Source organism: Vulpes lagopus, chromosome 8 (assembly GCF_018345385.1).
Source record: "Vulpes lagopus strain Blue_001 chromosome 8, ASM1834538v1, whole genome shotgun sequence".
NCBI classification, from domain to species: Eukaryota; Metazoa; Chordata; class Mammalia; order Carnivora; family Canidae; genus Vulpes; species Vulpes lagopus.
This window is the reverse complement of record NC_054831.1, coordinates 98,196,425-98,210,209: the sequence shown is the minus strand read 5'-3', so window position 1 is coordinate 98,210,209 and position 13,785 is coordinate 98,196,425. Positions and strand designations below refer to the sequence as shown.

Here is a 13,785-nt window from a genome sequence, read left to right as displayed (position 1 = left end):
TTAAATTGAATCACTACAGAAATCATATTTTCTAAGTATCTACAACACTACAATTCATATAAAATAGCACACCTGGTACAAGTATGTTAATTCTTTAAGTGGAGTAATAAATATTTGGGACTCATTAAACTAGTCTACTTTTAGGTATGTTTGAAAATTTTCTGAATAAAAAATTAAACTCAGACACAAACCTAATCATGTATCACAACCTACACACACACAAAAAAACTGAAATAAACACCATCTCAATTAAAAAAAAAAAAATAGACCCACCAAGAATAGAATATTTTCTCTAGTGTCTTTAAAAATCAATCTGTTTTGAGGGGAAAAAAATTTTTATTCAATCTGTTTTTCTTACCTTTTTGCTACTGAGCCAAATACGCAAATTCCATTTTATATTTAAAATATCAAGTATGACTCTAGGCATGAGCAGTATATTCTTAAGTTTAACAAATAACTCAAACACTGTAGCCATGAAGTAAAAAACACATGTCAACTTCTACAATTTTCTATTTTTACAAGATAAACAGTTTGACTCTGCATTTGCAAACCAGTCCCAAAATTCGATCAGTTTATGATCCAACTGGTAGCTTCACTGCCCTTGCCAAAAGCAAATCTCAAAAGTAAACCAGAGTTCTGAAATTTTCAGAAAAAGAAGAAATAAGGAAGACTCAATATTAAAAAGATTCTTTTATTCGTGTCATTGAGAAAATAATTTAATAAACCAAAAGCTTTGAACTCCTAGTAAAGTTTAAAGTATATATTGTTAATTACTATACTATTTTCCCTCTCACCCAGCAAAAGATCAAATATGTCAAGAAAATGAAATCTTTAGATGGGGAAAAGAAAACCAAGGTTTTTGGGGGGGGGGGTTTTTGGGGGGGGGGGGTGTTTGAAAACCAAGTCTTAAAGTAACAGTGAGCAACATAGACCAGACTGATGTTGCACAGAGAGACCTAAACAACGCTGACAACATAAATTAACTAGAGCAAGAAAAAAGACAAAACATGAAAGTATACTACCTACAGTCCTGAGGTCAGTATTAACATGCCAAAATAGAGTATCAGCAAAGGATTGCCTTCTAAGCAGAAACTACCCTGCTCAGTTATTTATTCAACAATCAACAAACATTTCAAAACCCTCAAAAAGCCATGCCCTGAATTAACAAATGGCAGTATCAGTTTCATTAAGTAAACCATCAATACAAGTAGATTCTAAGAACAATTAAAATACTGTGTCTCATTTTATTAAAAATAATAGTAAACTATTTTAGAACTTACCAACAACACTGAATAGAAACCTGGCTGTGTTTCCCATTGTTTCAACTGCTCCTCTGCTGGTTTTAACACAGCAGTATCCTGACTGGTGGCCTGTGTTAAGACCTGAAGAACAACAGTGCTGGCACTATTGAGATCCATGGAAACCTAGTAATGATAAGTTAACATACTTAAATAAACATTATAAATAAAAACAGTAACATAAATGGAGAGAAAGCTTCAACACTCTGAACTTCTCCCATACTTCAATCATTTACTTATTACTCTTGCACGTTTCTGCTGGATTTTCATTTTTACTATGTAATCACCCATACTCTAACTTAAAATTCCAGTAACTCAAATGACTTTTGCTTAAATGAATTTATTTCTGATGGAAACTGTCTTCATTGTCCCATAAAGAGAAGGTAATAGTAAATTGGGAATAAGAAACCCACACACAAAAACCAAAGCTACTTAAATTAATTCTGATTTCGGGAGGGGCAAGATGGCTGAAGAGCAGGGTCCCCAAATCACCTGTCCTCAACAAATTACCTAGAAAACCATCCAATCATCCTGAAAATCTACGAATTCGGCCTGAGATTTAAAGAGAGACCAGCTGGAACGCTACAGTGAGAAGAGTTCGCGCTTCTATCAAGGTAGGAAGATGGGGAAAAAGAAATAAAGACACAAAAGGCCTCCAAGGGGGAGGGGGGGGCGCGAGGAGCCGGGCTGAGGCCGGGGCGAGTGTCCCCAGGACAGGAGAGCCCCGTCCCGGAGGAGCAGGAGCTGCACCAACCTTCCCCGCGGAAAGGCCTCCTGGGGAATTGGAGCAGGATCCCCAGAAAGGCGGGGATGCCCTCGGGCTCCCTGGGACAGTAACAGAGGAACTGCGCCCCGGAGAGTGCGCCGAGCTCCCTAAGGCAGCGCTCGGCGGGACCCAGAGCAGCTCGGAGGGGCTCGGGCGGCGGCTCCGCGGAGGGGGCTGCGCGGCTCCGGGAACAGCTCGGAGGGGCTCGGGCGGCGGGGGCTGCGGGGCGGGAGCGCGAATCCAACAGCGCAGGCCCTGGACGGACAGAGCACAGGGCGCCGGGACACAGCCCAGGATCCGGCCTCCCCCAGGGACAGGCAGAGGCCGGGAGGGCCCAGGACAGCAAGGACGCTCCTGCCCCGAGCTGAGCAGATCAGCGGCCCCACCCGGGAGCCCCCAGGCCCTGCAGACGGAGAGCCCCGGAGCTACTGCGGGAGCTGACTCCAGGGTCCCAGAGCTGCCCCCGCCACTGGGGCTTCCTCCCGGGGCCTCACGGGGTGAACAACCCCCACCGAGCCCTGCACCAGGCAGGGGCAGAGCAGCTCCCCCAAGTGCTAACACCTGAGAATCAGCACAGCAGGCCCCTCCCCCAGAAGACCAAGGAGACGGACCAGTTCCAAGGGAAGTCAAGGGACTTAAAGTATACAGAATCGGAAGATACTCCCCCGTGTTTTTTTGTTGTTTTTTTGTTTTTGTTTTTGGTTTTGGTTTTTGTTTTGTTTTGTTTTGTTTTGTGCTTTTTCTTCTTTCTTTCTTCTTGATTTCTGATTGCTTCCCCCACCCCATCCCCCTTTTATTTATTTTTTCTCCTTTCTTTCTTTTTCTTTCTTTTTCTTCTCTTTTTCCCCTTTTTTTCTTCTTTCTCTTTTTTCTTTTTCTCTTTTCTTTCCTTCTCTCTCTTTTTCTCCTTTTCCCAATACAACTTGTTTTTGGACACTCTGCACTGAGAAAAATGACTAGAAGGAAAACCTCACCTCAAAAAAAAGAATCAGAAACAGCCCTCTCTCCCACAGAGTTACAAAATCTGGATTACAATTCAATGTCAGAAAGCCAATTCAGAAGCACTATTTTACAGCTACTGGTGGCTCTAGAAAAAACCATAAAGGACTCAAGAGACTTCATGACTGCAGAATTTAGATCCAATCAGGCAGAAATTAAAAATCAATTAAATGAGATGCAATCCAAGCTAGAAGTCCTAACGACTAGGGTTAACGAGGTGGAAGAACGAGTGAGTGACATAGAAGACAAGTTGATGGCAAAGAGGGAAACTGAGGAAAAAAGAGACAAGCAATTAAAAGATCATGAGGATAGATTAAGGGAAATAAATGACAGCCTGAGGAAGAAAAACCTACGTTTAATTGGGGTTCCTGAGGGCGCCGAAAGGGACAGAGGGCCAGAATATGTATTTGAACAAATCCTAGCTGAAAACTTTCCTAATCTGGGAAGGGAAACAGGCATTCAGATCCAGGAAATAGAGAGATCCCCCACTAAAATCAACAAAAACCGTTCAACACCTCGACATTTAATAGTGAAGCTTGCAAATTCCAAAGATAAGGAGAAGATCCTTAAAGCAGCAAGAGAAAAAAAGTCCCTGACTTTTATGGGGAGGAATATTAGGGTAACAGCAGACCTCTCCACAGAGACCTGGCAGGCCAGAAAGGACTGGCAGGATATATTCAGGGTCCTAAATGAAAAGAACATGCAACCAAGAATACTTTATCCAGCAAGGCTTTCATTCAAAATGGAAGGAGAGATAAAGAGCTTCCAAGACAGGCAGGAACTGAAAGAATATGTGACCTCCAAACCAGCTCTGCAAGAAATTTTAAGGGGGACTCTTAAAATTCCCCTTTAAGAAGAAGTTCAGTGGAACAATCCACAAAAACAAGGACTGAATAGATATGATGACACTAAACTCATATCTATCAATAGTAACTCTGAACGTGAACGGGCTTAATGACCCCATCAAAAGGCACAGGGTTTCAGACTGGATAAAAAAGCAGGACCCATCTATTTGCTGTCTACAAGAGACTCATTTTAGGCAGAAGGACACCTACAACCTGAAAATAAAAGGTTGGAGAACCATTTACCATTCAAATGGTCCTCAAAAGAAAGCAGGGGTTGCCATCCTTATATCAGCTTAAATAAAATTTACCACGAAGACTATAGTGAGAGATGAAGAGGGACACTATCTCATACTCAAAGGATCTATCCAACAAGAGGACTTAACAATCCTCAATATATATGCCCCGAATGTGGGAGCTGCCAAATATTTAAACCAATTAATAACCAAACTGAAGAAATACATTGATAATAATACACTTATACTTGGTAACTTCAATCTAGCTCTCTCTATACTAGATAGGTCTTCTAAGCACAACATATCCAAAGAAACGAGAGCTTTAAATGATACACTGGACCAGATGGATTTCACAGATATCTACAGAACTTTACATCCAAACTCAACTGAATACACATTCTTCTCAAGTGCACATGGAACTTTCTCCAGAATAGACTACATACTGGATCACAAATAGAGTCTGAACCAATACCAAAAGATCGGGATAGTCCCCTGTATATTCTCAGACCATAATGCCTTGAAATTAGAACTTAATCACAACAAGAAGTTTGGAAGGACCACAAACACGTGGAGGTTAAGGACCATCCTGCTAAAAGATGAAAAGGTCAACCAGGAAATTAAGGAAGAATTAAAAAGATCCATGGAAACTAATGAGAATGAAGATACAACCGTTCAAAATCTTTGGGATGCAGCAAAAGCAGTCCTGAGGGGGAAATACATCGCAATACAAGCATCCATTCAAAAACTGGAAAGATCTCAAATTCAAAAGCTCACCTTACACATAAAGGAACTAGAGAAAAAGCAACAAATAGACCCCACCCCCAGCAGAAGAAGACAGTTAATTAAAATTCGAGCAGAACTCAATGATATCGAGACCAAAAGAACTGTGGAACAGATCAACAGAACCAGGAGTTGGTTCTTTGAAAGAATTAATAAGATAGATAAACCATTAGCCAACCTTATTAAAAAGAAGAGAGAGAAGACTCAAATTAATAAAATTATGAATGAGAAAGGAGAGATCACTACCAACACCAAGGAAATACAAACGATTTTAAAAACATATTATGAACAGCTCTACGCCAATAAATTAGGCAATATAGAAGAAATGGACGCTTTCCTGGAAAGCCGCAAACTACCAAAACTGGAGCAGGAAGAAATAGAAAACCTGAACAGGCCAATAACCAGGGAGGAAATTGAAGCAGTCATCAAAAACCTCCCAAGACACAAGAGTCCAGGGCCAGATGGCTTCCCAGGGGAATTCTATCAAACGTTTAAAGAAGAAATCATACCTATTCTACTAAAGCTGTTTGGAAAGATAGAAAGAGATGGAGTACTTCCAAATTCGTTCTATGAGGCCAGCATCACCTTAATTCCAAAACCAGACAAAGACCCCACCAAAAAGGAGAATTACAGACCAATATCCCTGATGAACATGGATGCAAAAATTCTCAACAAGATACTAGCCAATAGGATCCGACAACACATTAAGAAAATTATTCACCATGACCAAGTAGGATTTATCCCTGGGACACAAGGCTGGTTCAACACTCGTAAAACCATCAATGTGATTCATCATATCAGCAAGAGAAAAACCAAGAACCATATGATACTCTCATTAGATGCAGAGAAAGCATTTGACAAAATACAGCATCCATTCCTGATCAAAACCCTTCAGAGTGTTGGGATAGAGGGAACATTCCTCGACATCTTAAAAGCCATTTACGAAAAGCCCACAGCAAATATCATTCTCAATGGGGAAGCACTGGGAGCCTTTCCCCTAAGATCAGGAACAAGACAGGGATGTCCACTCTCACCACTGCTGTTCAACATAGTTCTGGAAGTCCTCGCCTCAGCAATCAGACAACAAAAAGACATTAAAGGCATTCAAATTGGCAAAGAAGAATTAAAACTCTCCCTCTTCGCCGATGACATGATACTCTACATAGAAAACCCAAAAGCCTCCACCCCAAGATTGCTAGAACTCATACAGCAATTTGGTAGCGTGGCAGATACAAAATCAATGCCCAGAAATCAATGGCATTTCTATACACTAACAATGTGACTGAAGAAAGAGAAATTAAGGAGTCAATCCCATTTACAATTGCACCCAAAAGCATAAGATACCTAGGAATAAACCTAACCAAAGAGGTAAAAGATCTATACCCTAAAAACTATAGAACACTTCTGAAAGAAATTGAGGAAGACACAAAGAGATGGAAAAATATTCCATGCTCATGGATTGGCAGAATTAATATTGTAAAAATGTCAATGTTACCCAGGGCAATTTATATGTTTAATGCAATCCCTATCAAAATACCATGGACTTTCTTCAGAGAGTTAGAACAAATTATTTTAAGATTTGTGTGGAATCAGAAAAGACCCCGAATAGCCAGGGGAATTTTAAAAAAGAAAACCATAGCTGGGGGCATCACAATGCCAGATTTCAGGTTGTACTACAAAGCTGTGGTCATCAAGACAGTGTGGTACTGGCACAAAAACAGACACATAGATCAATGGAACAGAATAGAGAACCCAGAAGTGGACCCTGAAATGTATGGTCATCTAATATTCGATAAAGGAGGAAAGACTATCCATTGGAAGAAAGACAGTCTCTTCAATAAATGGTGCTGGGAAAATTGGACATCCACATGCAGAAGAATGAAACTGGACCACTCTCTTTCACCATACACAAAGATAAACTCAAAATGGATGAGAGATCTAAATGTGAGACAAGAGTTCATCAAAATCATAGAAGAGAACACAGGCAACACCCTCTTTGAACTCGGCCACAGTAACTTCTTGCAAGATACATCCAGGAAGGCAAAAGAAACAAAAGCAAAAATGAACTATTGGGACTTCATCAAGAGAAGAAGCTTTTGCACAGCAAAGGATACAGTCAACAAAACTAAAAGACAACCTACAGAATGGGAGAAGATATTTGCAAATGACATATCAGATAAAGGGCTAGTTTCCAAAATCTATAAAGAACTTATTAAACTCAACACCAAAGAAACAAACAATCCAATCATGAAATGGGCAAAAGACATGAAGAGAAATTTCACAGAGGAAGACATGGACATGGCCAACATGCACATGAGAAAATGCTCTGCATCACTTGCCATCAGGGAAATACAAATCAAAACCACCATGAGATACCACCTCACACCAGTGAGAATGGGGAACATTAACAAGGCAGGAAACAACAAATGTTGGAGAGGATGCGGAGAAAAGGGAACCCTCTTACACTGTTGGTGGGAATGTGAACTGGTGCAGCCACTCTGGAAAACTGTGTGGAGGTTCCTCAAAGAGTTAAAAATAGACCTGCCCTACGACCCAGCAATTGCACTGTTGGGGATTTACCCCAAAGATTCAGATGCAATGAAACGTCGGGACACCTGCACCCCGATGTTTCTATCAGCAATGGCCACAATAGCCAAACTGTGGAAGGAGCCTCGGTATCCATCGAAAGATGAATGGATAAAGAAGATGTGGTTTATGTATACAATGGAATATTACTCAGCAATTAGAAACGACAAATACCCACCATTTGCTTCAACGTGGATGGAACTGGAGGGTATTATGCTGAGTGAAGTAAGTCAATCAGAGAAGGACAAACAGTGTATGTTCTCATTCATTTGGGGAATATGAATAATAGTGAAAGGGAATATAAAGGAAGGGAAAAGAAATGTTGGGAAATATCAGGAAGGGAGACAGAACATAAAGACTCCTAACTCGGGGAAATGAACTAGGGGTGGTGGAATGGGAGGAGGGCGGGTGCTGGAGGGGAATGGGTGACGGGCACTGAGGTGGACACTTGACGGGATGAGCACTGGGTGTTTCTCTGTATGTTGGTAAATTGAACATCAATAAAAATTAATTAAAAATTAAAAAAAATAAAAATAAATAATGAATCTCTTTATTCTGAAAAAAAAATTAATTCTGATTAAATATCACTCTCTGCCTAAAACTAAGCATAATGCCTTCTTAGTTTTTAAAAGGAGATTAATAAGTGTTATAAAAGACTTAACCATGGGCAGCCCGGTTGGCTCAGTGGTTCAGCGCTGCCTTCAGCCCAGGGCCCAGGGCGTGGTTCTGGAGACCTGGGATCCAGTCCCACGTCAGGTTCCCTGAATGGAACCTGCTTCTCCCTCTGCCTGTGTCTCTGCCTCTCTCTCTCTCTCTCTGTTTCTCTCATGAATAAATAAATAAAATCTTTAAAAAAAAAAAAAAAAAAGACTTAACCACTTTATCCCTAGTAAGATTAAAAGGAAGAAAAATGAAATTCTTTGACTCAGCTAAGTACCTCATAACATCATCTTATATGCTACCAAAAATATGTGTCCAAAACATTTTTTATAAGTTAAAAGACAAATGTATATTCAAGAAACACTGGGGGGGGGGGGGGGGCAGCCCCGGTGGCGCAGCGGTTTAGCGCCGCCTGCAGCCCAGGGTGTGATCCTGGAGACCCTGGATCGAGTCCCACGTCGGGCTCCCTGCATGGAGCCTGCTTCTCCCTCTGCCTGTGTCTCTGCCTCTCATTCTCTCTCTGTGTCTCTATGAATAAATAAATAAAATCTTTAAAAAAAAAAAAGAAAAAGAAACACTGGGGGGAAAAATGAACTAAATCAACAAATGTAAGATATAATATCAAAATGTAAGCCCCAAATTAGAAAGGATCTTAAGAGTTAGAACACCTAACCTACCAAGTATCTAAAGCCATTCTAAAAAAAAATTTAGCAATTTATTGAATTCTCTAACATTCTGCTTCTAATCACCCCTGAAACAGTATACAACTGTATACTTCCCCAAGTACGTATGATTGTTCACAATTATATGAAGTATGTAAAATTAAAATTAAATGCTAAAAATAGACAGAAAATAAACCTCAGTGCCTAAGGGACTGAGAATTAGTCTTTTGATTGTAAATGTATTTAAAACTAAGGCTGTTCTAGACAGTAAAAGTTTGAAGGTCATTAATCCACAAATATAGCCAAAGCAAACACTTCCTAAGAGTTGTAATTAAATTGCAATAACTAATGAAAACAGAAGGTCCCAAATGCTGATTCAACAAGAAAGGACCCAAAATATTAAACCTTTCAAGGAAAACTAACCATTCTAAAGTCTTTGTGAGTAAAGCAGGGCTAGGACACAATAACCGGAATTAGACAAAATATTACCAATTAGCAATGGAGGTGGACTAAGATTTTAAATTGGTAGTCTTTCCTTGACTGTATTTTTTTTTTTTTTTAAGATTTTATTTATTTAGGGGCAGCCCAGGGGGCTCAGTGGTTTAGCGCCACCTTCAGCTCAGGGTGTGTGTGATCCTGGAGACCTGGGATGGAGTCCCACACGGGGCTCCCTGTGTGGAGCCGGCTTCTCCCTCTGCCTGTGTCTCTGCCTCTCTCTCTCTTTCTGGGTCTCTCATGAATAAATAAATAAAATCTTAAAAAAAAAATAAAAATAAAAAAAGATTTAATTTATTTATTCATGAGGGACACAGAGAGAGAGGCCAACATAGGTAAAAGGGAGAAGCAGGCTCCCTGCAAGGAGCCTGATGTGGAACTCGATCCCAGGAACCTGAGATCACAACCTGAGCCAAAGGTGTAGACTCTCAACCACTGAGTCACCAGATGCCCCTCCTTGACAGTATTTTAATTTTTTTTAATTTTTTTTTATTTATGATAGTCACACAGAGAGAGAGAGAGAGAGAGAGAGAGAGAGGCAGAGACACAGGCAGAGGGAGAAGCAGGCTCCATGCACCGGGAGCCCGACGTGGGATTCGATCGCGCCCTGGGCCAAAGGCAGGTGCCAAACCGCTACGCCACCCAGGGATCCCTTGACAGTATTTTAGAACTGACAAAGATACCTTGTAAATTGCTTCCTTCACTAACTAGAAGTTCCCTGAACAATGCCTGTGCTCATTATCACTGGAAAACAAGTGAATGAATTTTCACTCAATTAAGAGGGCTTGCTGGTATTGTATGATTTCAAAAACAGGCTACCTAAGAGAAATTTACTTTATGGGGCCCCTAGAAGGTATTTTAAAGAAATAGGTAGTATGTTTTTTCTGTCCAGGAGAAATATAATGCAGGCAACAAAAGCAAACCATGTATGCAATTTTACACTTTCTAGTAACAACATTAAGAAGTGGAAAGAAAAACATGGAATTATTTTTAAAATATCATAATTAACTCAATATATCCAAAATATTATCATTTCAACATAATTTTGAAAAAACTAATTTATATATCTTATGCTTTTTTATACTGTCTTCAAAATCCTGTGTATTTAATACTTAAAGCACATCTTATCTTGAACTAATCACATTTCAAGTACTCAATAGCCAAGTGGCTGGTGGAATTATGCTACTGAGGTAGCATAATTCTGGAAAAGCTCTACTCAAAGTGTGGTCCGAGGACTGGGAACACCAGCAACCCGTCACAGAAAAAAATTCTCAATTCTCTCTCGAAACCTACATTGTGAAAACAGGCGACGGAGGTCAAAAATTTGTGCCTTAGTTAAGTTCTCTAGGTAAATCTTCTAACTGCCAAAGTTGAAGGAGCACAATTTTTAAAAAAAAATTTTAGAAGGAAGGAAGGGGGGGGGAGGAGGGAGGGAGGGAGGGAGGAAGGAAAGAAGGAAAGAAGGCAAGGAAGCAAGGGAGCAGCCCAGGTGCTCAGCGGTTTAGCACCCCCTTCAGCCCTGGGCCTGATCCTGGAGACTCTGGATCAAGTCCCACGTCGGGCTCCTCACATGGAGCCTGCTTGTGTCTCTGCCTCTCTCTCTCTCTGTGTCTCTCATCAATAAATAAAATCAAAAAAAAAAAAAAAAAAAGAAAGAAAGAAAGACCATGAGCTCAGACAGAACAGAGGTTGAAAGAAGATGACTCCCCCCTGAGTGGGAAGCCCAACACAGGGCTCAATTCCAGGACCCTGAGACCGTGACCATAGTCAAAGGCATACACCTAACCGACTGAGCAACCCAGGCACCCAGGGAAGCACAACTTCTGAACATCTAAAACTGACATATATCTGAAAGTCCAGCTCTGCTGCTAATGCAGTGAATGACAAATACAAGTAGTTTTGATTATACATTCCTATAAAAGTAGACCAGCACTAATCTGCAGTTCTCACAGGGAAACATCTATGGTATGAAGAACACTAATTCGGTAATTCTTACCAATTTAATGGCAGAGCAGCCAGCTAAAATTAAAAAAAAATTTTTAGGGACACCTGGGTGGTTCAGTGGTTGGGTGTCTGCCTTCAGCTCAGGGAGTAATCCCAGGGTCCCAGGGATTGAGTCCCGCATTGGGCTCCTTGTGAGGAGCCTGCTTCTCCCTCTGCCACATATGTCTCCGCCTCTGTGTGTGTGCGTGTGTCCCTAGTGAATGAATAAATAAAATCTAAAAACAAAAAACAAAAAAAATTTAAAAAACATCAATATCCGAGCATATTATATGGCAAGAACTATACTAAATGCTTTCTTTATTCATTTATTTATTCCTAGTAATAATTCTATGTAGTAGATACTATTATCCCCATTTTTTAAGTAGAAAACTAAAGGATCAGAGACCTTACCTCACCAAGACCATGATCTACTAAACAGCAGGGCTTAGACCGGAACACCAAAGCCACTGGTCTTAATCAGTATCTAATACTGTCTCCTTTCAGGGACAGAAAATGATATCTACCACAACTCTACAGTCCCAGGTGCTCAACAAGATACATGATCTGTGCTTAATAGGTATTTGGTGAATAAAGAAAAGTGATCAATTTTGAACCAAAGAGTACTTTATACTGAACCACATGGCAGCTAATTAACAGATTTACTCAATAAAGCTACTGAAAGCCTGATGTGTACCAGGCAATGTTCTAGGTGCTGAGACTAAAGTAGTGAACAAAGCAGTTTCCTTGGCTTCATGCTGCTTATATTCTAGGGAAAGAAGTCATTTTTGTTTTGTTTTGTTTAAAAAAAAAAAAAAAAAGCAAGAGGACAGCCCCCGTAGCGCAGTGGTTTAGCGCCGCCTGCAGCCCAGGGCGTGAGAGAGAGAGAGAGCCAGGTAGGTAGCAAGCTAGTACATGGCAGAGTAAGGCCTGATAACCAAATCTCTCGGAGACACACAAGCTCTTCCCAACAGAACAGAAAATGGCCTCACCACACCACTCCGACTCCCCAGCACCTACAAATACGCCGTGTTCTCACAGAATAGGTTCCTGGAGAAACTGTCAAAACTATTCCTAAATCAAGTCCCAGGTCAGGCTCTCTGTGTGGAGCCTGCTTCTCCCTCTGCCTGTGTCTCTGCCTCTCTCTCTCTCTGTCTCTCATAAATAAATAAATAAAATCTTTTTAAAAAATTTTTTAATTAAAAATAAAAAATAAAAAAGGCAAGAAAAAAAGAAAACGCAACAATGGTAGTAATATAAAGAAAATACAATAACGTTAAAGCTCAACTGCAAGTTTCCAGTGGGCGTTCATGGAAGGTTTCTCTTAAGTGGCATTTATAAGAGACATGAAAAACAAGAGACCTTCATAAATAAATAAGAAAATTTTAAAAAGAAAAGAAAAGAAAGATACCCAGGCATGCAAAGATCTGAAAGCAGAACTTCAGACAAATGGGAAAAACAATGGAAAACAAGGCCTTATGATTAGAAACAAACTTAAGAAGGCCAGTATGATTAACACTTAATGAGAAAAAGAGAAAATGAAACCAGATAAGGTTGAAAAAGTAGGCAGGAACAGATCATGTATGACCCTGTAGGAGAAAAAAGGGTCTAGACTTTTATACATATACAAAAAAAGCCACTGGAAAAATATGTGAATATATGAATATGAATATAAGAAACAAAAGGTTCTATCAGAATTCATCCCTACCCAACCCTACTCTTCAAGTAAAAAGAAAAATGGCCATGTCCGTAACTGAGCTGGTGACTGAAAGTTCTCTTCATTTTAAAGGTCTGTTTGTTTCTTCACCACATTTAGGAAATTATCTGTGGGTGACAGTTGGACACACTGGGAATATGCTTTTCCCTAACAGTTGTTCTTTCATCTACTAGTTTTAATATTTTGGGAGATACTACTTCAAAAATAAAATCACTGATTACTGTCAACCTCCAGAACAATTTTTACCTACAGTAAAACTGTGCAGACCATTCACATATACACACGTCTTCACACTTCATACTTGCCTGGACTTTTACAGCAAGTGAAGGTCTATATACAGGTATCCTTCATGCTTCACTTTACACTCACCATTCATCTGTTCTAATGGAATTTGCTAGAGTTTCCATCCCTATTTCCCTCCAATACCTTGCATCATCAAGGTCCTCCACAGAAGCATATAATACCCTGTCCCTCTGCCCCCACTTGGGAACCCCACCTGGTTCCCAAGAAGCCCATCTAGTCTGGGATGAAGATCTCAGTTCATATATTTCTGGAGAACCAAAATTGGTTGTGCCAAGTACTATGATCATTGTCAGGTGATAAGAATCAGAAAGGGTCCCTTTCTTTACCCCAATTCTGGGAGATAATGAGATGGGGCAACAGAGAACTATTGTAATCACTAAAACAAACTGTAAAAAATAAGGTTCTAGTATACCAGTTGGAATCCAGAGTGTATTTCCTCCACAGAAACAGTATTATGAGTG

The 13,785-nt window shown here is 40.2% G+C and overlaps 1 protein-coding gene across 1 annotated transcript in view; it reads right to left on the bottom strand.

The window, feature by feature from the left end:
* The window catches only part of IPO11 (importin 11), a 205,287-nt gene that overhangs the window by 173,543 nt on the left and 17,959 nt on the right, over window positions 1–13,785 (bottom strand). Inside the window, exon 2 of the mRNA XM_041766936.1 lies at window positions 1,281–1,424. Within this exon, the coding sequence (XP_041622870.1) occupies window positions 1,281–1,418 (138 nt within the window). The 5' untranslated portion in view covers window positions 1,419–1,424. The remainder of the gene's footprint in view (window positions 1–1,280; window positions 1,425–13,785) is intronic.